Raw genomic sequence first — 25,887 nt, 5'->3', positions numbered from 1 at the left:
CTGACAAAGGACTTGTATCTAGAGTATACAAAGAACTTTTACAAATCAATAAATACAATATAATTAAAACTACAATGAGGGGATGCCTTCACAACCACTAGCATGGCTAAAATTAAAAAGACTGACAATGCCAAATGTTAGCAAAAATGTAGAGCAACCAAACTGTCACATACTGCTGCTGGGCATGTAAAATGGTACATGTGTTTTGGAAAAGTACAAATGGTAGTCACACCTAGATATTTTCCCAAGACAGTCACAAAAAGACCTGTATAGGAATGCTTTTTCATAATAGCCCCAATCTCAGACAACCCAAATGTCCATAAACAGGTGATGGATAAACTGTGGCATATTCATACAATGGAATAAAAAGGAACAAACTACTGATACACACAAAGTCATGGATGTACTCAAAAACAGCATCCTGAGCAAGAGAAGACACAAAAGATGGCACTGTATGATTCCATTTATTTGAAATTCTAGAACAAGCAAAACTAAGCTATAGTGACAGAAAGTAGATCAGTGGTTGCCCGCGGCTGAGGGGGGGGGGGCGGCGGATGAATACAAAGGAGTAGGAGAAAATCTGGGGTGATGAAATTTCTGTATCTTGTTTGTCGTGGCGAGTATAAATATTTGCCAAAATCACCCAAGTGTACCCTGATCATGTGTGTTTCATTTTATATAAACTGTAACTCCGGTAATGTGTGTTTCATGTTATGTGAATTATAACTCAATAAGGTTGAGTTTTAAAAGACAAATTACAAGCCATACTTTGTCTTAGATTCAAGACACCCAAAAGTACCCTGTTTCGATGCTTAAATGTCTAAGTGCTTATTAAAGTTTCTAAAGCTTACTCTAAATCTCTGTACTTAACCCTTCCTCCCCCACGGATAGGGAGCCATTCGCAAAGCGGCTGTGCACCGAGGGCCACACTGTGATGAGCCCCGCCCTGCTCCCCTTCGCCACCCACTCGTGCTCCCCGGCGGGCTGGAGAGCGCTGCAGCTGGAGGCCCTGCAGCCTCTCCTAACCGCGGGCTGGAGAGCGGGGGTGCCAGGGATGCCCCGGTCACTGGGTCTTGAAGACCGGCTTGCGCTGCAGCCGCAGCACCCGGTACGTGTTGAGGCCCGGCACGTCGAAGCCGGGGGACAGCCCATGGCTGTCCAAGGGGTAGAAGTTGACGAGCTGCCCGTGCTGGTCCTCGAGCGAGAGCCAGGCGTCGCCGAGCGGCAGCGCGCACGGGAACTCGCGGGCCACGTGCAGCCGGAAGACGCGGCCGCGCAGGTGGCGCAGCGCCAGCGTGCGGAACGCTGGGGGCACGAGCGCCTCCACGCGGGGCCCGAACTGGCGCAGGCGCAGCTCGCCCGCCGGCCCGGCGCGCACCTCGTAGAAGGTGAGGTTGGCGAAGGTGAAGTAGCCGGCGAAGGGGCGCGCGCTGGGCGGCGGGGCCGGGCTGGGCTCCGCCTCCCGAAAGGCCGTCTCCACGGCGGGCAGGAGCGCGTCGTAGGCCTGCGCCACCAGGTCGGGCCCGGGCGGCCGCGGCCCGGCCAGCAGCAGCGCGAGCCCCAGGCGCAGCGGGGGCACCAGCGAGAAGGTGGCGGCGTAGCCGTCCAGGTCGCCGTCCTTGCGCACCACGCGGTAGCCGCGCTGCGCGTGGAACTCCCACGGGGTGCCCGTCTCGCTGGCGAAGTAGGCGCCGGGGCAGGCCAGCAGCGGCGCCAGCAGCGTCTTGGCCGCGTCGGGCCGCAGGAGCCGCCGGGGCCCGCTGCCCAGGAGCGCCATGGCCAGCTTGGCCAGGTCGGCGGCGGTGGAGTACATCTGGCCCGACGGGCGGTACCAGCCCAGGTCGTAGAGCGGCGCCGGGCGCCCGCTGCCGTAGAAGCCCGCCGCCAGGCGAGCGCGCACGAGCGGCGTGAGGTCGAAGCCCGTGTCCGCCATCCCCAGCGGCTCCAGCACGTTCTCCGAGACCCAGCGCTGGTAGTCCCCCTGGGCGGTGTGAGCTGCCAGGACGTGGGCCAGCAGCGAGAAGGCCAGCGTGCTGTAATGGCACCTGGCAGGAGAGCGATGGAAAATGGTACGTGGCCTTCACGAACATCGCCATGGCCTAAGTAGCCCCTCCCCACCTGCTCAGGCTGTCGGAAATGCCACCAGAGTTTGATCGGGCTGGGTGGGGATGGGAAGGAACCTGCTTCACTTCATCCCAGACAGTCCCACCTAGAAGAAACTTCAGAGACCATTGACTATAACTCTCACATCTGGGAAGACGAAGGCCCAGAGAGGGACAGGGAATTGCCCAGGGTCACACAGCAGGCTGGAGGAGAGCTGGGCTCAGCGACGCACCTGGGAAGGTTGTCAAACAAATCTTTTTGGTCCTTTACACTTTTAGTATGATGGACTTTATCAACTGGAAAATTAAAGTTTTAGACTGTTCTGGGGAAAAAATGATAGTGATCACGTAGCTCAAGAATAACATATAAGGCAGGGTCTCTCCCCTCCCTTCTTCCAGGTCATGGCAGACGCCAATAACCAGGAAGCGCAGATGCAGTTTCAGAATCTCTAAAATAGTGTCTCAGGAAGGCACAAGGACGGATGAAAATTGACAAATCCTACTAGGCATCCTGGACTCTAGGCCAGCTGCCTTATTTTTGAAGATGAGGAAGATAAGATTCTCAGGTAAGTGCCTCACCCACGATCACACAGCAAGTTAGTGGCAGAGCTGGAAGGAGGACTCCATCCAGCCTGCATCTGTCCAGGGGTCTCCTCTCTGCTCAGCTGGGCCATTTCTTCTTTAGGGAAGTGGGGCCTGGATTCAGTACTTGGAGGAGGCAAGGGAGTGCCAGCTGTCCTCTGTCCAGCCCCACACCCTTGCTGCCCCAGCCTTGGCCCTCTGTTCACTGATCACTCAGCTATCCTGATCTCACCAGCATCCATTCACGTCCATGCTGGCAAACTCTGTATTCCTCTTGTTTATTTGTTCTCTGTGCCTCCCTCACAAGAATGGGCCTGGTTGTATTTGTTTGCTTCTGTAGCTCAGTGTTTAGCACCTTCTAGGCAGAGGAGGTGCTCGATAAATGTTGAGTTGATGAATGGAAAGAACACTGGATTCAAACAGAACTGGATTCTGAGCCCCTCTGTCCCCTGCCTTGCTAGGCTCCCTCTCTAGGCCTTGGTCTTTCCAGCTGTGGGATAGGGGTTCTATTTGGTGACCCTCAAGGTCTCCCCTGGCTCTGACCATCTAGGATGAGGTGATGCAGGCTCTTTCCTGGGCAGGCGTGTCTGCTCGGGAGGTTGCTAACATGTGACTTGGTATCAGCGCACACTCCTCACCTGGTTCCCGGGTCAGCCACCAGCACATCGTCCTTGAGCAGGCGCAGGGCCTCCTGCGTGCTGCCTCTCCACAGCAGGGAAGTGGAGCGCAGCCTTCTGGGCAGCCCTAGGGAGGAGCAGTGGTCAGACCTGTGGCCTGGCCAAGAGCGGATGGTGGGCCCCTGGGTGCACTCCCTCCCCCACCTTCCATGGGTTGAGAGATGACAACAAATCAGTTAAAAAAAAAACAAACAGACTAGCGTGGACTCCAATCCTGCCTTCTCTTCCTGCCTGTGTTTCACTGGGCAAGTCACTTAACCCAGCCGTCCTCAACCTTTTTGGCACCAGGGACCGTTTCCATGGAAGACAGTTTTTCCACAGACCAGGGTGGAGGGGATAGTTTCAGGATCATTCAAGCACATTACGTTTATTGTGCAGTCAGACCTCTCTGCTTATGATAATCTGTATTTGCAGCCACTCCCCAGGGCCAGCATCACCGCCTCAGCTCCACCTCAGATCATTAGGCATTAGGGTCTCATAAGGAGCCACAACCTAGATCCCTCACATGCAGTTTACAGTAGGGTTCATGCTCCTGTGAGAATCTAATGCTACCACTAATTTGACAGGAGGCGGAGCTTATGCAGTGATACGAGTGATGGGGAGCGGCTGCAAATATAGATGAAGCTTCCTCACCTGCTGCTCACCTCCTGCTGTGCGGCCCAGTTCCTCACAGGCCACCAACTGGTACCAGTGCACAGCCCAGGGGTTGGGACCACAGACTTAACCTCTCTGAGCCCCAGTCCTTCATCTGTAACATGATGGAAATAATCCCAATATGATAGGGCTGCTGTGAGGATTAGGTGAGATAAAATGCTTAGCATGGCACATACTAACTGCTCAAAAAATAATGGTTATCAACTGTAGAAAGTTTAATTCCATAAACTTCTTAAGGTCTATGACCAAAGTAGCTTTATGGAACTGGCTGCTCTGGCCGCTTGGAATTTTCTGTTTTTTGGAGGTGACAAGCATTGGAAGAATCACAAGATAGGGATTTCTTCCATCCATCCCCTCGTCGTCAATCGTTGTTGGGCATCTATTTTGTGCCAAGGACTATTCTAGGTTCTGGGATTTAGCAGTGAACAAAACAAAGTCCTTGCCCAGGTGGAGTTTACATTCTAGTAGAGGGGACAGACAATGAGCAAATAAATATTCATGCACTGGAGAAAAATAATTCCATGTAAGAAGGGAGGGGTTGTTATCTTATAAAAGATAGAGAAGGCCTCACAGAGCAGGTGAGACCTCGAGGAGGTGAGGGAGTGAGCCATGAAGCTCGGTGAGGAAAGATTACATCTTTGGCAGCGACAACAACACACGCAAAGGCCCTGAGGCAGGAATGCCTTGGCACATTCGAGGAACAGCACAGAACAGCCAGTGTGGCTGGAGAGGAGTGAGAAGGGGGCAACTGTGTAGGTGAGAGATATTGGGGCTACAAGCGCCAGATCCTATAGGGTGCTGTAGGCTCCTAGGAGGACTTAGCTTTCAATCTGAGTGGGGCGGGGCACTGCAGGGGTTTTGAGCAGAGGACCACTTACAGACATAATCTAACATCTATTTTATCAAGGTCACTGTGGCCGCTCTGTGAAAACAGACTGCTGGGGACAATGGTAGCAGCAGGGACACCTGCAGAGGAGACTTGCTCACACCCTTGTTTGAGTGGTGGGGCTTGGGCCAGCGTGCTGGCAGCCAGGTGGGTGAGGAGTGGTTGGATTCTGGACCTGTTTTGAGAGTGGAGCCAATGGAATTTGCTACCGGAGGGGCTGTGGAGGGCGTGGGAGTGAGAGATGCCAGGGATGACTACGCGGTTTCGGCCTGAGCGGCTGGGGATGGAGTCCCCAGTCCTGGCTTGGAGTTCTGACTGCAGCGTTCTCGCTGCACAGCCCCAGACTCTGGTGCTTCACCTCTCTGGGCCTCTACTCGTTCAGCATTAAGTGGGCTGACGCTCCTGCAGTGGTTCCCCTGCGAGGTGTTGCAAGACCTGGAGAAAAGCTCCAGGTATGGGCAGAAGCCCTGGGTTAGGGTGAGGGTCAGTCACAGACGACACTGAGAGCCTAGAACAGAGTTATTCAGGTGGCCATTTGCTCGGCTGGTCCAATTGGCACCGAGAGGAGACATGGAGAGTTTTTGAAACTTACCACTACAGAGCCCTGTGCCAAGTTCATGGGGTTAGATGAGGAGAGGGAGCCCTAGAGCCAGAGGCAGGGTGGATTTACCGGGAGGCCCACCAGGAAACTTGAGCCTCGGGGCCCCTCACCTGCGTGGCTCCTGCCAAGGCCAGTATCTAATTTTGAGCTGCTAATATTGTATTTTCAAAGAGGATCCTCAGAATTGTATCCGCATCAGGCTCCACTAAACCTGGGTCCACCCCTGGTTGTAATAACCAGAGCTACCTTGACAGGTGGCTGCTGTGTGCCAGGTACTCTCATTTTCGGTGCTTATGCCCTTAACCACTGGGCCACCCTCCCCCAGGGCCACTCTGATCCTGTCCAGCCTGTGCTACCTCAGGAGGATCCATCCTGTCACTGAGCCTCAGCTCTGAGCCTGGGAGTGACGCCAGCCATGTGCTTGACTGAGACGTCAGGCCTGAGCACACGTTGTAGAATGATGAGATGGTTGGCACTTGCCAGGGATCCTGCCTTTGGGGATGATGGGTTTGTGACTGCAGATCCAAGCAATGGAAGGTGTTGGGTGGGGCAGGTGGTACCTTCCTTCTCCCGCTGGCTGGGCTGGTCGCTGTGAAGCATGGTGCCCCTCCCCCCTTCTCTCTAAACCAGCCCTCCCCATTCATGGGTGGCAGATGGGCACAAAGGCCAACAGAGTGACCTTCAGAAGCTTCCAGAGCCACCTTCCTCATGCGGCCTGTGTCCCTCCTGGCCCTGCTCCCTTCCCGATCCCGTCCCGCCCTATGCCTGTGCCTGGCATCGTCTCCCAGCACCAGTCTGCTCTGCCTACTACCCAGTGGATTCTACCTTGACTTGTTTTCATACCTTTATTATTAAGTAATTCAGTTACATGATTCAAAGTTCAAAGGACACCAGTGGGTCCTCTTCTCCCACCACCCTGGAGGCAACCTAATGTTTCCATCTCTTTAGTTCCCTTCCAAAGATACTTGATGCACATATAAACTAATATATATGTGTGTTATATAATATGTAAATTAGATGTACATTATACTTATATATTTATATACATATTAAATTTGCATATATTATTTTTATTCTTTATTTATATGGTAGCATAAGATATATGCTGTCATGAGCTTTTTTCCTACTTAGTTTTATATCTAATGCCATCTCGGTACACAAAGAACATTATTATCCTTTTTTTAGTGTTCGATTGTATAGCCGTGTCATGGTTTATTTAGCCATTCCCCTACTGATGGACATTTAGGTAGTTTCAATCTTTTGCTATTACAAACACTGCTGTAGTGAATAACTGTGTGCCTCCCCCATACCATGCATATGTGAGTACATCTGTCCGGAAATTTCCTAGAAGTGAAATTGCTGAATCAAAGGGTGTATACATTCTAAACTGTGACAGTGCCGATTGCCCTCCATACAGGCCATGCCAGTTTAAATTCCCAGGGCAGGTGTGTAAAAGGGCCATTTCACCCCGGCCTCACCAACTCAGTGCATCCACCACTTGGATCGTTGCATCTGATTTGGGGAAAATGTGTCTCAGTGTAGTGTTAATTTGCAATTATTTTGGTATGAATGAAGTTGAGCATCTTTTAATATTTTTTAATATCCTTACGAGCCTTTCCTGTGAACTGTTGATTCTGTTGCTATCATTTTCCCATTTTTCTGTTGGGCTGTTGGTCTTCATATTGATTTGTAGGTGATCTTTATATATTAATGGAAATTAGATCTTTGTTACAGAATAGCCTACAAATACTGACTTCTTGACTTGCCCTTGACCTACCAACTTGATTTTGACCTGCCAGCTGATCTTGCTCTGTCTGCTTGAGCTAAACGGCCAGGCTTTGCTTCTGCTTTTAGCTGACGAGATTTCTAGCCCTGGCCAACCATGGGGCCCTGTGAGAGGGAGATGCGGCCAGGCGAGGAAGCAGAGCAGAGGGGGCACCCAGCCAGGCAGGGGGAGAGCCTGTTCCTCAGCTCCCCCCCTGGAATGGTTGGGGTCCATCAGGTGGGTGCTGAGACGCTCACCTGAGAGCTGGCTGGCCATCCTTCGGAGGGTGACAGGCGAAGGCCTCGGGGCGGGGCCCTCGTCCGCCAGCCCATCCATCAGGCCCTGCTGTTCGGGGGCCGATGCCACACCCAGCGGGTTGCTAATGGTGAAGGTGCTGGCGTAGCGCTCCAGAGGGTCATCCAGGGAGGCCACGATGCCCTCCTCCCACAGGCGGTACAGCATGAGGACTGGAAAGATCTTGGAGATGCTGGAGATCCTGGACAATGTTGGGGACACAAGGGTGCAAAGGACGTCCTGTTGGCCCCACAACCCACTTCCCACCCTGGGCCCCCAGCCGGCAACTTTCTAGTATTCTAGAAAAGCACTGAATCCTCCCTTATGTCAACGTCCCTGGTGGAAACTCACCAGCCCCGTAGAACAACCTTTGGGATACTCGAGAACATACCAGAAGCAGTGGGACTGGGGTGGGACGGACACTCCTGAGCACCCACCCTGTGCCAGCCCCTTTACCAGGCACTCCCCGTTCTGGATCAGACCTGGGTTTGGAAGGCACCTCTGCCTCTCACTGGCTGTGTGGCCTTGGGCAAGTTACTAGACCCTCCCAAGACTGAGTTTCATTGTCCGCTTCACAGGTTGTAAAAAGGATTGAACAAGATTGTGCATGTAAAAATGCCTGGCAACATACCTGGCAGGTAATAAGTGTTCAATAATTGATAGCAAACATAACGGTTGGCCCCACGCCCGGCACACAGCATGCACAGCACGTGTGCTCATTCCTTCTGCACTCCTATAGCACCCACAGTACCCCTGGGAGCAAATGTGTTCACTTTGCATTGTAAGCTTTGAGAATCCTGCAGGCAGCACCCAGAAGGGGAGACTACAGGTATGCAACTGAATACCTACAGGTATGCAGGCCGCTTCCAACTGGACCACTGCTGCCAACTGATAGGGACCTGGGGCAAGGGCCCAGGAACTGGGTGTGGTTCCTGTGGCACATGGGTGGGAGGTGGCACATGGGTGGGAGGTGGCACAAGGGAGTCTTTTCTAGTTTGGAAGGTTTGGAACTGAGGCCTCTCAAGAAGGTATTTCTTCCTGACCTATTACCCCTGTGTTGTGACATTTTGGGTACTTGTTGGTCCACTCTGGTCCTCACTCTCCTCTTCTATAAAATTGCCATGACTTCATAATGGGTCCTGGCAGCTTAGACCCCAGCCATGACTCTTTTAGTGTCCTTATCTACAGGGTCCCCCTTGCCCTCCCTTCCCCTGCCCCCTCCACAGGATCCTGGAGGTCACCCAGCTGACCGGTACATGGTGTACTCATTGGGGGTCCCAGAAGCTGGGTCTGAGCCATTCTTCTTCCCAAAGTTCCCAGTCCAGAGCACGGTGTCATTGTGGATGACAACCGCAGACATGGCAGCCAGGCCTGGAGCAGACATTGCCTCGCGCAGGATCCTGTCCACCTTGGGGGAGAAGAGCAAGTGCAGTGACGGGCCCCCCACCCCCTGCCCTCCCCCACCACCCGTCCTACACACGTGTCCATCCCCAAGCCACACCCTGCACACAGCCCCCAGGGAGCCTCCAGACCCCGGGTTCCCAAACCATGGGACCCCCACTGTTTTAAAATGTAGAGCTTCTTCATAAGATTTTTGCTTAAAGGAACATTTCCTTCACAAAATAAAAAAGGAGAGAAAGGTTAAAACTACTGATTTAGGCAAACTGTTGTCTGATGCCCTAGAAAAACTCCAATAGACCTAGTCTGACCCCCTAGTGTTGGGGAACTCACTGTTTATAGAGGGCTCCTAGGCCCTCTGTGAACATTTATTGAAAATACCTCATTATTTTCATGATGAAAGACAATGATGGTGACAACAACTCACATTTCTTGGACATTTAGAATGTGCCAGGCATGGCATAAAGTGATTTTCATACATTGTCTCATTCAGTCCTCCTAAGTCAGTACTAATGTCTCCCCATTTTACAGGTGAGAGGAAAGTGAGTCTGTAAGATAGGAGATGACTTGCTCAGTGGCTAACGGCTGGGGGGAATGAGGATCAGAACCCTGTGCCAACTGCAGCCCCAGTTCTTAGTCAATTGCCAGCCCTCCTTGTTGCGTGACTTTACGTGTCCTGAGCTGAGCTCTGTCTACTTCCAGTTTCCGTCCCACCCCACATTTGCCTCTCTGAGCCTCAGCTTTTCCTCTCTAGGTAGGGATTCATGAGAAATGCATATAACAGGGTAGCGTGGCTAACCCGGCACATGCTAGGTGCTCAGTACAAGGCAGCTATGGTTATTATTGTTGCTTTTTAAAAAATGACTGTGACCCCTGGGAGCCATGTACCCTCCGTGCTCTCTCCTTCACAAAAGCCTTTCAGATATCTGCAGGCAGCGGCTGTGTGTCTGCGTTGGCCCAAGCCGTCTCCTCTGGACTCATCACCCCTTCCCTTCAACTGCTCCCTGGATGGCAGTTTCAAGTCCCCCACCACGCTAAGGCTCATACACTGCTGATGGTGCTTCATTTGTCACCATGTCTCCTAAGGTGAGTGGCCCAAGTGGGTGGGATCTGCCTGGCACAGACTAGGGCTGGCTGACACCTCCCTCCAGTGTTTTGCCATCCTGCAGGGGTTAAAATTGGGGGGAAAGGGAGGGGAGTTTAATCATGTTGCAGTGACCAGGCTCTGTCATCCTCTCTCACTTCACTTTCCATACTTCCCACCTATGGCCTCTTTCTCTTTTAAGAGATGGGTGAGGGGTTCCTCGCTGTGTTTCTCAGGCTGGAGTGCAGTGGTGTCATCATAGCTCACTGCAGCCTCAAACTCCCGGGCTCAAGTGATTCTGCCACCTCAACCTCCTGAGTAGCCGGAACTACAGGTGTGAGCCATTGTGTCAGCTCCCACCTATGACTGTTCCCCTCATCCCTAGACTAGAGCAGGTCAGTACCTTCTTCCTGCCACATCCCTAGTGCCTAGCACAGAGCAAGTGCTCACAAAATGCACGTGGAATGGATGAGTGGATGAATGCCACTGCCAGCACAGAGGGGGCGCCCTCCCCTTCGTCACCCAGGCCCAGCCCACACACCCAGTTCCCTCCTGGGTCACCACTGACCTTTTCCAGGGCCTCCTTCAACACAGGGAGGGGGTGGGCCAGGGGCACGGGCTCAGGGTGCCGGGGACACATCCTCACGGGGACAGAGGTCACCTCTGGTCCCAAGGAACCTGGAGGGAACGTCACATGGTAAATAGGAGACAGAAATCAGGACAGAGTCCAGGGGTCATCCTAGGAGAGAGGGGGAAGGTGGCAGCAAAGGCCAGAGCCGTGCCTTGGTGACAGCCCTCCCCAGCCGACGACAGCCTTACCAGGAGATACCAGGGTGCGGACACCAGCCATAGGCACCGAGGGGCAAGGGGCAGAGTGTGCGTGCAGAGAAGGCACAGTCCCACGCTCGCCACCTGCTGCTTCAGCTTCCATGACTTCCACTGGGCCGCGGTTCCTGGCTGGCGGTCCCTGCGCTCCCTCCTCTCTTGCTGGACCAGCCTCCTCCCTCCACGTGGTCAGTGGGCTTAGACTGTTCCGGCTCTGTGGGGCGGGCTCGGCTACATGTGCCCGTCCTTCTCTCTTCCCCTCTTCCTGATTGTGTATGTTTGGGTGGAGAAGTGGGGGGGGAACTTAGAGCCCCACTTGGGCTTCGGGCCTAAACCACAAGGGACAACTCATTCTATCCCCAGAGCTGAGCATCGGGGCTTCGGGGGCTTGAGTCTGTTCTGCCTCTGTCCAGGTGTGTGGCATCCCTGGCACCTCAGTGGAGACATGAGGGCGTTGGCAGACAGGGCTCAGGCTAGGTGTTAAGGGACGTGCTCCAGGGAGCACTGCCGCCTCGTGGACAGGTCTGGGAGAGTGGCCTTGAGAGTCCACACGCAGGGAGAGCCCCCCCCTCCAGTGCAGCTGATCCACCTGCTGCATTGGAGAGAGCCCAGGCTAGACCAGCAGCAGAACTGCCAGCCGCAGAATCGTGAGAAATAATCACTCACCTTGTTTGAGGCCAGTAGGTTTGGGGGTAGTTTGTTACTCAGCAATAGATAACGGATATGGTCCCAAACAGGAAAACTACAAACCTTAGGCAGGATTTCTCAACAACTCCGTGACGTAGGTTTAATAATTAGAGTGGGGGGATCTCAGCTAGAACCCAGGCTTTACCCGGCCTGGGACCCAGGTGGGCCTGGCTTTGCCAGCCGTGCTCCTCTAACTTCCCTGAGTGCACACAGGAAACATCAGGCTCCGAGAGAAGGCAGATTTGAAGGAGTGGATGTGGGCTCCAGACCCAGATTTCTGTCTGCAGACCATGCACTGTTTCCCATTTGTAACAAATTAAGGACAAAACTTGAGAGATAGAGCATTAAGAAACTTTTATGGCATTTTGACAAAGTAATTTTGTATCTGTTGACTCTAATAATTCAAAACTTGGGCTTCTACCTCGTATGTCTTTTTTTTAATTTCCCTAATAATTCATTCTTATGTATCTATAAGTAATACTGGTCCGCTATGGATTGGTAGTTTGACAGTTTGAGAAGCCTGCCTAGCCAGGGTCTGTTTGCTCAAGGGACTAAGAGGTCCCTCATAAAGGAACTTACCCTAGAAAGAAAGGGTTGGGGTAGGAGAGGAAGGAGCTGAGCAGGACATAAAAGAAGGCATTTCTGCAAAAATCTCTGCAGGACTTGGGAGCCCAGGGTACCTCATTGAGCTTTGAGGCATCTGTACCCCAGGATGACACAGAGGAATGGAGAGAGGTGTTCTCGCCCATGCAGCACAGACCTCAGGCCCTGGACCACCCAGGATCCCAGCAGGTTGGAGGTCCAGTGGTTGCTATAGTAACAGGGTCTGGTGGACGTCACCAGCGGTGGTGGCTACTGTGCTGCACCTTGACCAGCCCAGGAAGGAGAGGCCCCAAGAAATGGCAGCTGCTGTCCATGGACACCTGTGAGTTGTTCCCCTTGGGGGTCTTAGATACAGCTGCGGCAGGGTCTCCGAAGGAGGCTGAGGCCTGGAGGTCCCGCCGTGGTGGCTGAAGGCAGAGCAAGCTACATACTGTTTGTACTTTTCTTGGCGACCCTGAATTTGACCCCTAGCCTGGGTGGCTTGAGGAAACCCCAGTGGCAGTAGGATACTCATTTTATACACAAGGGCATCTAGGCACAGGGAGGTCGCAGGCCTGGCCCCAAGATGCACAGTCAGTGAGAGCTGGAATGGAGGCCAGAGCTTCTGAGTCTGAATCTTATGGTCCTCCCTGCACCCTGGGCTTGGAGGTGGCAGCACAAAGCCCGGGAGGACCCACAGGGTGGGGGAGAATCTCCAGGTGTCTCTGCACTCACCGGTCTTCAGCTTGGGGAGGTGGTACTGCCACAGGAAGCAGCCCGTCATGACCACGGAGAGCAGGCAGAAGAAGCAGCAGCCAGCTGCGAAGAGCCACTTCTTCCTCACTTTCAGCAGGCTGCGCTGCCGGCCAGCCTGGGAGAGCAGGGACACAGGGAACAGCCCTGGGGTCAGCCAGAGGGAAGAGAGGGACCCCTCCCCTGGCCCCTCCTCAGCCTCAGACGTCAGGAGAGCCACGGCTTTGGATGAGAGACCCCTTCGATGGCTCTACCAGGAGTGAGGGCCCACACTCCCGTGCCTCCCTCCCCTGTGGACTTGGCAAAATATCCTAAGACCAGCTGAAATGCCACCTCCTCTGCGAAGCCTTCCCCAACCATCCTCACCCACATCCCCTCTCAAGGCACTTGCAACAAGCCTCACGATGGTGCGAGTCCAGCTCTCTGTGGTACAGCAGTTGTTCTGCCATAGTAGCCGAGCTCCCTAACAGAGTGTGAGCGCTCCAAGGACCAGGCCGTTCCTTCACTTTCCTCCGTGGCCTCTGGTTTACCCGGGTTGCTCAGTCTGTGTTTGTGGAGCGGGTGTAGGGTCCTGAGGTGCAGGGTGAAGCTGCCCTCCCTTCCTCCCCACACGCCCACTTTCCAGCACATCTGCCTCTTCCGTTCCTCCAATTTTGTGTTCCTGACCTGGGAAAGAGCCCCCAGCGGGCCTGTGTAAAGCTCCCAACACGTGGTTGGTGCTGCACAGTGGTGGCTGGTTCTGGAAGGCTGGTGGCATTGCTGCGTCTCCTATGTTGCTCTGCCAAAGTGAGTAGAAAAACCTTTACAGTGAAAAGGGGCTGTTTGGAGACCTCAAGGAAGGAGAGAGCTGCAGAGAGATCGGGATCCTCTGCCACGGAGGATTTGGGGCTGAGGAAGTGCAGCTTCAGCGGGTGGGTGAGGGCAGGCAACAGGGAGTGTAGCAATGATGCTACAGGTCCCAACGCCTGCCAGAGGGAGGAAGAAGAGGGCAGGTGGGCAGGTGGCTGAGGTGTTGGAGATGGAGGGTGTATGGCAGTCACAGCCCACTTAGAGTCCTGGAAATGCAGTGCCACTTCCAGTTAGTATCCCAGAGACTGTGCTAAGCCTTTTACAAGGAGTGTCACAACACCCTGAGAGGTAGGTGCTACTCATGTCCTTATGTTACAGAGGAGGCTCAGAGAAGTGAAGTGATTTGCCCAAGGTCACACAGCAGAGCTGGGATTTGAACCCAAAGCCTGGTCTCTGACCTATTCAGCCAAAGTTCTGGAAGAGCCTTAAAGATCATTTGTTAAAACTTCTCTTTCTAGGTGGGCAAACCAAGATTATGGGGAGGAAAGGACTTATCTAGAAGATAATAGCCAGGGTCAGGCCGGGTGTGGTGGCTCCTGGGAGGATCTCTTGAGGTAAGGAGTTGGAGACCAGCCTTAGCAAGAGCGAGACCCCATCTCTCCAAAAAATAAAAAAATTAGCTGGGCATGGTGCGTGCACCTATAGTCCCAGCTACTTGGGAGGCTGAGCCAGGAGGATCACTTGAGCCCAGGAGTTTGAGGTTGCTGTGAACTACGATGGCACCACTGCACTGTAGCTTGGGTGACAGACCAAATCTGTCTCAAAAAGAAATTAATTAAAAATTTAAAAAAATAGTGGCCATGATATGTTGAGTGTCAGCTTTATGCCTACCCCCGCACTAGCCACTTAACACGTATTATCTTAAAAACACCTACAACCTGCTCATGAAGTTGGCTTGGGGACCTCCATTTTAGAGATGATAAAATGGGGCTCAGAGAGGTTAAGTGACTTGCTCAAGGTCACAGAGCAAGGTGATCATGCATCCATTCTGTCTGACTCCCAGTCCTTACATCTGACAGTGTGACCTCTTCTGAACCATCTTCATTGTCCCTGTGGCCTAAACTCTCCCCTGTGAACAGGGCTCTTCCCTGATCTCCCCTAATCCTTTCCTGCCCGTCCCCATGGGCCTGCAGATGAAAACTGGGAGGGAATTCAAGATTATTCCTTCAGGACCCTCATCCCAGGGATGGAGGGCCATATTGAACTATTTCATTTATTTGTCCTTTCAACAACTCTTTACTGAGCACCTACTAGGTGCCAGGCACTGTTCCAGCCCTGGGATTCAGCAGGAATCTCTGCCCTCAGGGAGCTGGCGTGCTGATGTCTAGCTCCCGCCTCTCCTGGCTGGCCCACCTCTGCACAACCTCTGTGCTGAGCTCTGTGGCTGACCTGTGACAGGGGCTGAGTGAAGGTTTGTAGAGTGACTTGCCAGGTGTAGCACAACTTGGCAACGAGCAAGAAACAGCAAGCTGGTGGAGACCTGGGCCTCAAACTCAGCCACAGGACAGCCTGGCAAAGTGAAACCCAAGTTCAAATCCAGGATCCACCACCTTTAAGATCCACAAAACCTTGGGCAACTCTCGATTTCTTCATTTGTGAAGTAGGAAAGGTCATGGTTTTCCTTGCAAGGTTATTTTGAGACAGCAAACAGACAGCACCTACTACCGTGTGGGGCATTATCCTAAGCACTTTAAAATATATTAAGTCATTTAATCCTCACAATCACCCCGCGAGATATGTCCTGTTATTACTCCTGTGTTACAAGTGAGGGAACTGGTGCTCGTATGTGCTAAGCCATTTGCCTGAAGTCACACACTCTTCAGTGGCAGAGCCCGGGTTTGAGCCTGTCCAGGGTGGCTCCAGAATCTGACATCCTTAACCCCTGGGCTGTCTCTGCTGCCCCCAGCAAATGAGATAACATATATACACACAAATCCTGTACATGAATGTGCATAGCAGGCTTATGCGTGATGGCCAAAAAGTGGAAGCAACCCAAGGAATGACCACTGGCTACACAAAGTATAACATTCTATACAACGGAATAATGTTCAGCCATTAAGAGGAATGAATTACTATAAAACGGCCAAACCCTGAAAACATGGTAAAGCAAGAACCCGGAGGCCATATATTTCATTCTTCTATTTATGTAAGATGTCCAGATAGGCAGAAAGTAGATTACTGGTTGCCAGGGGCTGGGGGTGAAGGAAGAATAAGGAGTCATTGCTAGTAAGAAACTTGTAGGAGTCACTACAGATTTCTTTCGGGATGATGAAAATGTTCTAAAATTGATCATGGCACTGGTTGCACAATTTTGTGAATATGCTAAAACCACTGAATTGAACACTTAACAATGGTGAATTTTTATGGCATGTGGATTGTATCTCAATACATTTTTTTGAAAATAATAGTACCTCATTGTATTCAGTCACAAGGATTAAATGAGTTAATATTTCAAAATCACTTAGAACAGTACCTGGCATGTGGTAACACTGTATCTGTGTTAGCTATTATTGAATACCTACTATGTGCTAGACACTGAGCCAGGTATTGGGGTATACTGATGAACAGAAAGGAACCTTCTCCCTGCCCTCTTGGGGATTACAGTTTGGGGAGGAAATGGGTATTACTCAAATACTGCGTTAGCTGCTCCCTGCTCCTGTTCCATGTCTGTCCTGCAAACATGGTGTTTCTCCCCCTTCCCTCTTCCTCTGTCCTCAGTCCACACAATCACTCAGTGACAAATTACCAAATCAGAAATGAAAGAGGGACATCACTACAGATCCTACAGGGAAATATCATGAACAACTTCATGCCAGTCCATTTGATGGTTTAAATGACGAGGACAAATTCCTTGAAAGATACAGTCCCCAGGTAATCTCGTGTACAAGGATACCAGCCACGTGCTCATGACTGCCGATTCCCTAGCTGGTGCTTGGCTCGTTCTTGAACTTCAGGCTCCCATTTCGGCCGCCCCCTGAGCATTTCCACCTGGAAGTCCCCAAGCATCTGAAACTCAACACCCAGGACAGAACTCACTTATTTTACCTCCTCCTCCTCCTCTGACATTTTCAACATCGGTTCCTGGCACCTGCTTCCACTCAGCCACCCAGCTAGAAATGTCAGGGTCTGCCCTGGCCCCCTCCTTGTCCTTCAGTCCCCACTCCCAGCCCACCACCAAGCCCTGCTGGCCTGTAACAATCACAGAATATTGCAAACGTGCTGAGGAATACATAGAGATGACGATAATGAACCGTCGGGCACTCACCATCTGACTTGGTTAAATCTTAACATTTACCATATTTTCCTTATATCTCTACATTTTTTAAATAGACTATGTCAGTTACTCGTTTAGTTTGTCTGTTCAGCACCCACATCCCATTAGAAAACAGGTATTTTTATTTGTTTTGTTTACTGAGGTACTCCCAGTGCCTAAAACAGCCCCTGGAATATAGCAGACCCTAATAAATATTTGTTAAATGAATGAATGGATGAAAATAAAACATTCTAAGTAAGAGTTGAAGGGTCTGTGTACCCTTTGCAGATCACATTCCCTTCCCTCTTTCCATGTAAGTAACACTCATTCTGATCTTGGTATTTATCCTCCTCTTGCATGTGTTTATTCTTTTACTACCTATTCGTGTTTCCATAAACAGGGTGTAGTATTGCTTTGCACATTTTTGAACTTACATAAATTATTTCATACTGTATTATCCTCCTGCAACTTGCTTTTTATCCCATCAGATACATGTCGTTGTAAGTTACTCATTTTAACTTTTGTGGAGTGTGGCACTGCAGGAATACATGTGCAGTGCAGTGGTGACAGCGTGGAGTCTAGAGCCAGGCTGCCTTAACAGCGTGACTATTTTGCATTCGAGTCGGGGGCCTTGTGCTAGGAGTGAAATTTCTGAGTGGCAAGGTGTGGCCGTCTACAGCCTAACCAAGTACAATACTATCCAGTTGCTCCCAAAGTTGTTCTAGTTGACATTCCTAGCGCCTTTGATTCTCACGGCTCTTTTTAATCTACATTTTCTTAATGACTAATAGTGCTGAATACGTTTTCATGTGTTCACTGTAGATATTTGGGTTTGATTTTCCGTGATTGGACTGTTCTTCTCCTTTGCCTGTTTTTTTCTATTTTATTTTCTTTACTCAGTAGAATTCTTTATATGTTCTGGACACTCACTTGTGGTTTCCCTTTCCATGTTGTGTTGGTAACTTTTGTGGAGGGGTGACACAATGTGGTGGTCAATCTCTGGAAGGATTGCCTGACTCTGAATCTCAGCTCAGCCACTTACCAGGTCTATGACCTTGAAAAGGTCACTTAACTTCTCTGTGCTTCTGTTTCCTCGCCTGTAAAATGGGAATGATAATAGCACCTAACTCATAAATTTGTACGGATCAGATGAATTACTACATGTAAAGAACATTGTCTATTACGTCATAAGCCCTATTAGCTATTACAGGTTCGTTTTGTATTTTATAGACTGGGTCTTTCTATGTTGCCCAGGCTGGATTGCAGTGGCCATTCACATGCATGACCATAGCGCACTACAGCCTCAAACTCCTGGGCTCAAGTGATCCTCCCATCTCAGCCTCCCAAGTAGCTGCTGGGACTACAGGTGTGTGCCACCACACCTGGCTACTATTACAGTATTTTTGAATAGGAGGGCTTTTTGTTTTGGTCATGGTTGTTCCCAAATTTATCAATACTGTTTTTTGGTTTGCATTGTGTGTATGGGTGTGGGTGTGTACATGTGCACTTAAGCAAGTCCCTTCACAAAGGTCATAAACATGGGTTTCTATATTTTTACACAAAAAATACTTTTGGTTATAGTGTAAGGTAGGGACCCAATTTTGTTTTTTCCACGTGGACAATCAGTAGTCCCAGCGCCATTTATTAAGTACACCTACCTGTCCCCCGCTGACTTGTATGTCATCTCTGAAATACAGCAACTGTCTGTACATGCTGACATCTGAGTTCTGGGCTCTGTTCCAGTAGCGTCCCGCTAAGTCTCTGTTCCGTCCCTCTCTATCCAACCCTGCACTCTCCTCCTTAACAACGATCGCTCACATGTTGAGCACTTACTATGTGCCAGGCACTGCTCTACAGGAAACCATCTGGCAAGAGAGGCTTCCTGTGACCTGACCCCAACTCCCTCCACTGGCCCGTTCCCTGCCCCTTCTCCCCCACACCCCACGTCTTTGTGCTCCACACCCTGCATTGCTGCCCCTCTCTGGCCTGCACACCTGCCATTCCCTCGGGACGTGACGGCCTTTCTATCCTTGCCCACCTGGCAAGCTGTATTCTTCCCTTAAAGCCCACAGGCATGTGTGAAGCCTTCTCCTTCCTCGCCGGGCAGAACTGCGCACACTCTCCTCTCTCCTTCATGCCCCGCGACAGCAGAGTGGTAGTAACCGACTACCACCGGCTCACTAACTGGTTACTGCTGGCTTCTCTGTCTGGCTCCCTATGAGATGCGGGGGGTGGGGGTGGGGGGGCGTGCTCTGCACCAGGATCCTTCCTTCTTGGCTTTTATGCCCATGACACCTGGCACCCCACCTGGCACTGGCAGATTCTCAGGAAATGCGTTTGAACTTTACGTTGTTCTGCAAGTTGAAAGACTCGGACTGAAAAACCAGGCCCGCCTTCTGAGTCAGCTGTGACTATCGACAAGTCCTTTCCCCTCTCAGCCTCCGTTTCTTCAATTGTTGAAGAATAGGGTTGGGCGACTTGTAAAGGGTTTACTTTTACACCTGGAAATCTCATATGATTTCGAAAGTATCGTCCAGCTCTAGAATTTAGGTTTCACACTGAAAACAATCTTTATTCATGATTTCCAAAGACCAGAAACAACCCAAATATCCCTCCATTGGTGCTAGACTGACCATGGTACATCTGTACAAGAAACACGACTCAGCAGTGTAAAGGAGTGAACTGCTGATCTGTGCAGTAATGTGGATGGATCGTGCGAAGTGAAATGAGCTGGACTCTGTATAGACACAGACTATGTAACACCACTTATATGACATTCTGGAAAAGGCAAAACTGCAGTGACAGAAAACAACTCACTGGTTGCCTGGGGGTGGGCATAGGGGTAGACTACAAAAGAGCAGAAGGGAATTTGGGGAGGTGGTGGAACTGTGCTATATCTTGACTGTGGTGGTGGTTACGTATGCATTTGTCAAAACTCATAGAACTGTGCAGATTTTATTGCATGTAAACAACACCTCAATTTTTATAAAATGAGGCCATTAAAGATCGCAAGAACATTGGGATTCTGCACCTGTTGGGGGAGTGACACCAGACATAAGACCGTGCCTCGGCCACAAAGGAGCGAATGGGGTGCTCTCTAGCATTGTCCCAGGTGCGTGTGGAAGATACTCTGAGCGCGGGGGGACAGGGCCAGTGAGGGCAGTCTGGGGAGAAGGCAGCCCACTCTCCCTACCAAGCACCTACAGCATGACCAGCTCATTTTCAGGTGAAGAATGAAATTCAGAGACATTAGATGACCTGCCCAGGTCACGGGCAGCGAATGACAAGGCTGGGATTCAAGTTCTGTGCTATGCACCACCCCACCCCCTTCAAAATGCAGCTAGGGGTTCTGCACCCCCTATCTGTAGCCCTCCTCTGGGGCCCAGCCTCATCACAAGTCTGTCTCCAATCTCAGGATTTAGTCTAACAGACCGAAAGGTGGGCCCAGTATTTAACCACTAATCGGCTCACCAGCTGCTCACATTTTGGCTTGCAATAGCCACTAGAAATCTCCCTTCACAGCTAGGGGAGGGCTCCAGAAAAGCCAGGCTCCCCCAAAGCCCACCCATACCTCAGCTCCCACCTTCCAGGGTGGGCTGCAGCTTGTCACCCTCACCCCCTCCCCCGTGCTCACAGCCCACTCTGAGACAGCCCCTCTTCATCCAGTCATTCATTCGGAAAACAACCCCAAGGGCCCGCTGTGTACTGGGCCACACCTGCCCTAAAGAGCCGGCAGGACAGTGGAGCAGTCAGACACAAGGGCCGGGCCGGCAAAGCAGGGTTCGACTCCGGCTCTGCCCTCACCAGCTTTGGACAAATGACTTCAGCTCTTCGAGTCTCAGTTTGCTCATCTGCATAGTGGGGACAACGATCGGTCCTGCACCTTACAGGGTTCAGGTGAGAGTAATTGAGATCGTGCGTGCAAAGCCCCTGGAAGCCAGAGTTGTCATAACTGCTCTGAGAGAGGCGTGTAAACAGATACTGTGCGGAGGGCTCCAGGCCCCCAAGATGTACAGATGAGCTCGGCCTGGGGCTGGGAGGAGGAGAGAATCAGCCTGGGGGGGTGACAAGGAAGAGGAGTCGTTTCTGGTTTGTTTTGAGAATTCACTGAGTCGATGCAGGTAAAACACTTGGAACTGGCCCTGGCCTACGTGCACGCTCTAGAAAGGTTAGTGAGGGTGTTGAAGATGATACAGGGGGATTTAGGCCAATATTTGAAGATGCTTGGGGCTGTGTCTCACCTGGGTCTTCATTCTCTGCAAGGCACGGGAAAATTCCAGCTCTTTGAGAATTCAGGTCTACACCCCAGGAGACCCTGTGAGTGGGAAACTGAAGCAGAAGAATGAAGACAAAGAGAAGTCCTGGGAGCTGGAAAAGAGAAGGTGGGGATGCAGAAATGCAGGAAAATGAGGAGGGTGGCTGAGGATGAGGGCAGAGCAGCCCCTCCCTCCATGTGGCTCCACCTCCAGGGCAAGGGACGCTGCAGCTCAGAAACCTCCCAGTCCCCCGTTCCCAGAAACCCCTCAGCCCCAGGGAAACAGGACAGTTGGTCACCCTACCCGCCCCTGCACCTAATTCCACTTCCTCTTCCCCCTCTAGCCTGCTCAGAACAACCCTGTCAGGCCCCTGGGCTCTTGGCCACACTTACCCTCTTCCGGAAGCTTCAGGAAGGACAGGGCAATTCCAGCCCCCCCAACGGCTGGTCAGTCCCTCTGGGAGCCCCTTGTGTCCAGGGGACAGGAATGGCTTCCTGGGCTCTGAGGCACAGCCTTTGCCCAAGCTTTCCAGGGCCCGGCAGATGTGTTGCCTAATTTCCCCAGCACTAATCCCTCAGAGTGCCTCTGCCATGGGGATTAGTTCCTGGGGTCCCCGAGCAGCAGGGAAGGGGGGCAGATCTGTCAGGGAGCATTGGGTGGCATCACGTGACCCGAATGCCCCAGACTGGTGGGCAAAAGAATGCTCTCTCCAAAAGGGGTCCCTGCCAAGCCCAAGGTGTGTAGGAGCATCCTGGGAATGGTGTTAACCTGAAGGTGCTGAGCCAGTGAGTCAGGATGGGACCCGAGAACGGACATTTCTAACAGGCTCCCAGGTGGTGCCATGCGGGTCCAAGGACCACACTTTGAGAAGCAAAGCCCGTGTGCAGTTCACGGATTATACCAGCCTCCGCATCGTTACCTCAACAGGGCCTGGAATAATTGTCACCTTGTGCTGATGCTCAGAGTCGGGCATGTGAAAGGGTGGACGCAGCCTTCTAGATCTTCTTCTGCAGCCCCATGGCCAAAAATCTGAGTGATTTTGCCCAAACAGCACATTGTGTGGCTGGAAAAACAGGCTCAGAAAGGAGAAATGACTTGCCACAGTCACATAGCAGGTTTGGCGACAACAGTAGAGCAGGGACCCAGGTCTTTTCCTTTGTACCCGGCTGCTTGGTTGGCCTTCTCTGCAGCGCAGGGCGCTGGGCAGGCTGCTCCTGGGACACAGACTGTGTGTTGACAAAGTGCCGGGTACGGTGCTTACTGCTGTGTCCTGTCCTTTGCACAATCCCAGGAGGTAGTTTCTATTCTGTCCCCATTTTATACATGAGATCACTTATGCTCTGAAAAGCAAAGTCCCCAGGAAGTGGCAGGACTTGGATTAGGACTCAGAAGTCTTGCTGTTCCCCAGACACTAATGCACCTCTCTTCTTGTCTTCTCATGGGTCTGTGAGGTCCTCCAAGCAAGGACTGTGTCTCGTTCAGGTTGGTGCTGTCAGACCTAGCCCTGAACATCTGAATCAATTAATCCACTCCGGGGTTCTGCAGCCCTCACCCCCAGGACACCAGCGCCTCTCTGGGACCTCTCCCTGCTCTGTCACCCAGCCCCCCGTGCAGCCATTTCTCACCGTGGAGACCACCAGCCCCGCCCTCCCGAATTTAGCTAGACCAGAACCCACAGCATGTCATACAGGAGAGTGGCCACAGGGTGGCAGTAGATGCCCATGTGCAAAATCTCTGGTCCTTCCTGAGCTGCTTTTAAAGGATGATTTTCTCTAGTGTTTCTCTTCCTCCGGGACCTTGTCCAGGAGCTGCCCATCCATGAACCGAGATAATCTGCCACAACAGCCCTGTGATGGAGTAATTATTCATCCTTTTTATATATGACAGAGTATATTCATCCTTTGCTTAAATAATCTTCCATGGCTGCCTCTGCTCTTTGGAAAAAAATTCACAATCCTGACTAGCACAGTTCTCCAGCAGACAGACCCTTGAGTCAGACTGCAGGAGTTCAAATCCCAGCTCCATCACTTACTATTTATGTGAATTGGTTGGATTTTGTGGCTTCTTTTGTACCGCAATGTGCTCATCTGTAAAATGGGGTAATGAAGTAGAACCTACCCCGTTGGGTAGGAATGAGGATTACGTGAGATGAGACACCTAGAGCAAACAGCTGGCATGCAGCAAGTGCTCAATAGTTAGTCACTGTTATTAGCATTAGTCTCCTTGCCCTCTCCTCCCAGGGAGTTCGTCCTGAAGGACATGTGAAGATGCTTAGCATTTTCACCAGTCAGGCTTTGATTGATTCATTAATTCAACCATTCCCGCACTCACCCAGCCACTTTACCGACGATCTGCCATTTGCCAGGTCTTACACTTGGGTCTAGGCAAAGTAGATACATAGTAACAGATATTCATTGCCAACACATGTTTACTGAGCACCCACTCCCTGGGCGTTGCTCTAGGTGCTTCAGATACATCAGTGAACAATACCAAGGTCCCTGACCTGGGAGAGCTCATCTTGCAGCAGGGGCAGCAGAATAAATAAGTAAGGCCAGGTGCAGTGGCTCACCCATGTAACCCTAGCACTCTGGGACACTAAGGTGAGAGGATCTCTTGAGGTCAGGAGTTTGAGACCAGCCTGAGCAAGAATGAGACCCCACCTCTACAAAAAAAAAAAAAAAAATAGAAAAATTAGCCGGGCATGGTGGTGCATGCCTGTAGTCCCAGCTACTCAGGAGGCTGAGGCAGGAGGATCACTTGAGCCCAGGAGTTTGAAGTTGCAGTGAGCTGTGATGATGCCACTGCACTCTAGCCTGGGTGACAGAGTGAGACCCTGTGTCAATAAATAAATAAATAAGTCAAATGGTATGTTAGAAAGTGATAAATGCTGTGGAAAAACAAGTAGAGCCAGGTAAGAAGATTATGGTATTAAATAGGCTGGTCAGGATGGGCCTCATTGAGGAAGAAATGTTTAGCAAATCACCTAAAGAAAATAAGGGAGTTAGCTGCCTGGACAGCAGAGGAAGAGTGTTCACGGTAGAGGGAACAGCCACTGCACAGGCCTCAGGATATGGCGCATTAAAGGAAAAGCAAGGAGACCATGGCTGGGACAGACCAGAAAAAGGGCAGAGTACTGGGTGAGGTCAGGGAGTAAGGGGTCGGGGAGGTCATGGAGAACATTCAGGGAAGGACTTTGGCTCTCCCTCTAAGTGAGGTGGGAGCCTCCGCAGAGTTGGAGCAGACCAGTCGCACAATCTCACGTTAAAAGAGCCCTCTGGCATCAGTGTTGAGAACCGTCTAGACGGCAGGGTTGGGGGCAGGGAGACCAGTTAGAAGGCGGCAACTGGCCAAACTGACTCAGGTGAGGGATGGCGGGGCTTGGACCAGCAGCAGAGGGGCAGTGGGAATGTGTCAGATTCTAGGTATACAGTCGTCCCTCAGTCTCCGTGGGGGATTGCTTCCAGGATCCCCCACAGATGCTCAAGCGCCTGGTATAAAATTGCACAGTGTTTGCGTATAACCAACGCACATCCTCCTGTACACGTTAAATCCTATCTAGGTCACTTATAATACCTAATACAATGGAAATGCCATGAGAATAGCTGCTACACTGTATTGTTTAGGGAATAATGAGAAGAAATAAAGTCTGAACATGTTCAGTACAGATGCAATTTTTAAAAAATATTTTTTATCTGGGGTTGTTTGAATTCACAGTTGCGGAGCCCACAGATACAGAGGCCGTCTGTGCTGTGAGGGTGTAGCTAATGGCGTTTGCTGAGAACTGGAGTTGGGTATGAGAGGAAGACAGGGGTTAGGAACGGCCCCGAAGCTTTTGGCCTGAGCAACCGAAAGGAGGGAGGTGACTTTCACCCCGAGATCAGGAAGCCTACATGGCATGGAGGTGGCGGGGAGGGGTCAGGGTCAGTCGTGCCCATTTTGAGATGTCTGAGCGAAGGCACAGAATTAGGCATTTGGACATCCGCATCTGAAGCTGAGAGGTCTGTGTCAGAGGTATAATTTAGAAAATCATGGGCATGTAACAAGAGATGACATTTAAAGCCCCTCTCCAAGGTAGTGAGACGGAGAAAAGAAGGACTCTGAGGACTGAGCTCCGAGGTCCAGGAGGTGTGGGTTCTGGGAAAAGGCACATCCCACGAAGTCATGCAGTGTAGGCTCAAAAACGGCCTTCACTGGGGAAACACTGAAGCAGTGTCAGAGCTGAATGAGACACGAGTTATCCGACCCTCCATCATCACCTGGTGAGAGGTACAGGGGACGGGGCAGAGCTGGAAACACCATGGGGTGTGCTCCAGCAGAGGGACCCTGTCTCACTACTCTGCTTTTTTATGGGCAAGTGTGAGGTCAGTCTTACAAGTAAAGAAAAACCAGCCCGAGCTCAGGCACCAGGGGAGTTGCTCACGGTGCTGAGGGCACCTGGAGACCCTGCAGGATGTGGAGAGCCGGCAGAGTCATTTCTGCTTTGGGGGAGGGAGCCCCCTCTGGAGCCCACCTGCTCTCTCATTGCTGGGAACCTGGGGTGAGTCCCTGGGGGCTTCTAGTGCAAAGCAAGCTGGTTTTCCGAGGTCCATGCCCTGAGCTAGGGGCCCATCAAACATAACCCCGCCCAACAGGAGTGGAC

At 51.6% G+C, this 25,887-nt stretch overlaps 1 protein-coding gene across 1 annotated transcript; it reads right to left on the bottom strand.

The window, feature by feature from the left end:
* Positions 1–1,063: 1,063 nt before the first annotated feature.
* LACTBL1 (lactamase beta like 1) lies at positions 1,064–21,360 on the bottom strand. The gene is made up of 7 exons (XM_045546067.1): positions 21,234–21,360; positions 12,873–13,008; positions 10,612–10,721; positions 8,812–8,969; positions 7,525–7,763; positions 3,323–3,428; positions 1,064–2,045 (listed from the first exon to the last, which is right to left on the bottom strand). The coding sequence occupies exons 1-7, from the start codon at positions 21,243–21,245 to the stop codon at positions 1,064–1,066; spliced, it is 1,743 nt and encodes a 580-aa protein (XP_045402023.1). The 5' UTR covers positions 21,246–21,360.
* Between the last annotated feature and the right edge of the window lie 4,527 nt (positions 21,361–25,887).

Source organism: Lemur catta, chromosome 3, assembly GCF_020740605.2.
Source record: "Lemur catta isolate mLemCat1 chromosome 3, mLemCat1.pri, whole genome shotgun sequence".
NCBI lineage: Eukaryota > Metazoa > Chordata > Mammalia > Primates > Lemuridae > Lemur > Lemur catta.
This window is presented reverse-complemented; position numbering and strand designations above follow the sequence as displayed.